Consider the following 310-nt stretch of genomic DNA (forward strand, 5'->3'; position numbering starts at 1 on the left):
CAGGAATTCTTACTTGGAAAAAAAGGTGAAGAGAAATAATGAGGAAATACTCATTCTTATTTCAGGTTGAATACATTATCAAATGCGAGATGTCTGGGCTACAACATGTACTGTATAGACACATGCAGTCAAAGGGTGTCTTATTGTGCGCAGAGGATAAGAAGGGTAACAAGAGCAACACCAAGGCACTCATGAACACTATCATGCAGCTGCGTAAATTGTGCAACCACCCCTTCATGTTCCAGCACATTGAGGAAGCATATTGCAATCATATTGGTTTTGCTGGTGGCATTGTGCAGGGGTAAGTGTT

The 310-nt window shown here is 41.3% G+C and overlaps 1 protein-coding gene across 1 annotated transcript in view; it reads left to right on the forward strand.

Annotated features, from left to right (window-relative positions):
* Positions 1-310, forward strand: part of LOC119591307 (transcription activator BRG1-like) — a gene marked incomplete at its 3' end in the record, with an annotated part of 18,291 nt that overhangs the window by 9,223 nt on the left and 8,758 nt on the right. The window contains 1 exon segment of the mRNA XM_037940034.1: positions 66-301. Coding sequence (XP_037795962.1) covers positions 66-301 — 236 coding nt within the window.

This window comes from Penaeus monodon, chromosome 28 (genome assembly GCF_015228065.2).
Source record: "Penaeus monodon isolate SGIC_2016 chromosome 28, NSTDA_Pmon_1, whole genome shotgun sequence".
NCBI classification, from domain to species: Eukaryota; Metazoa; Arthropoda; class Malacostraca; order Decapoda; family Penaeidae; genus Penaeus; species Penaeus monodon.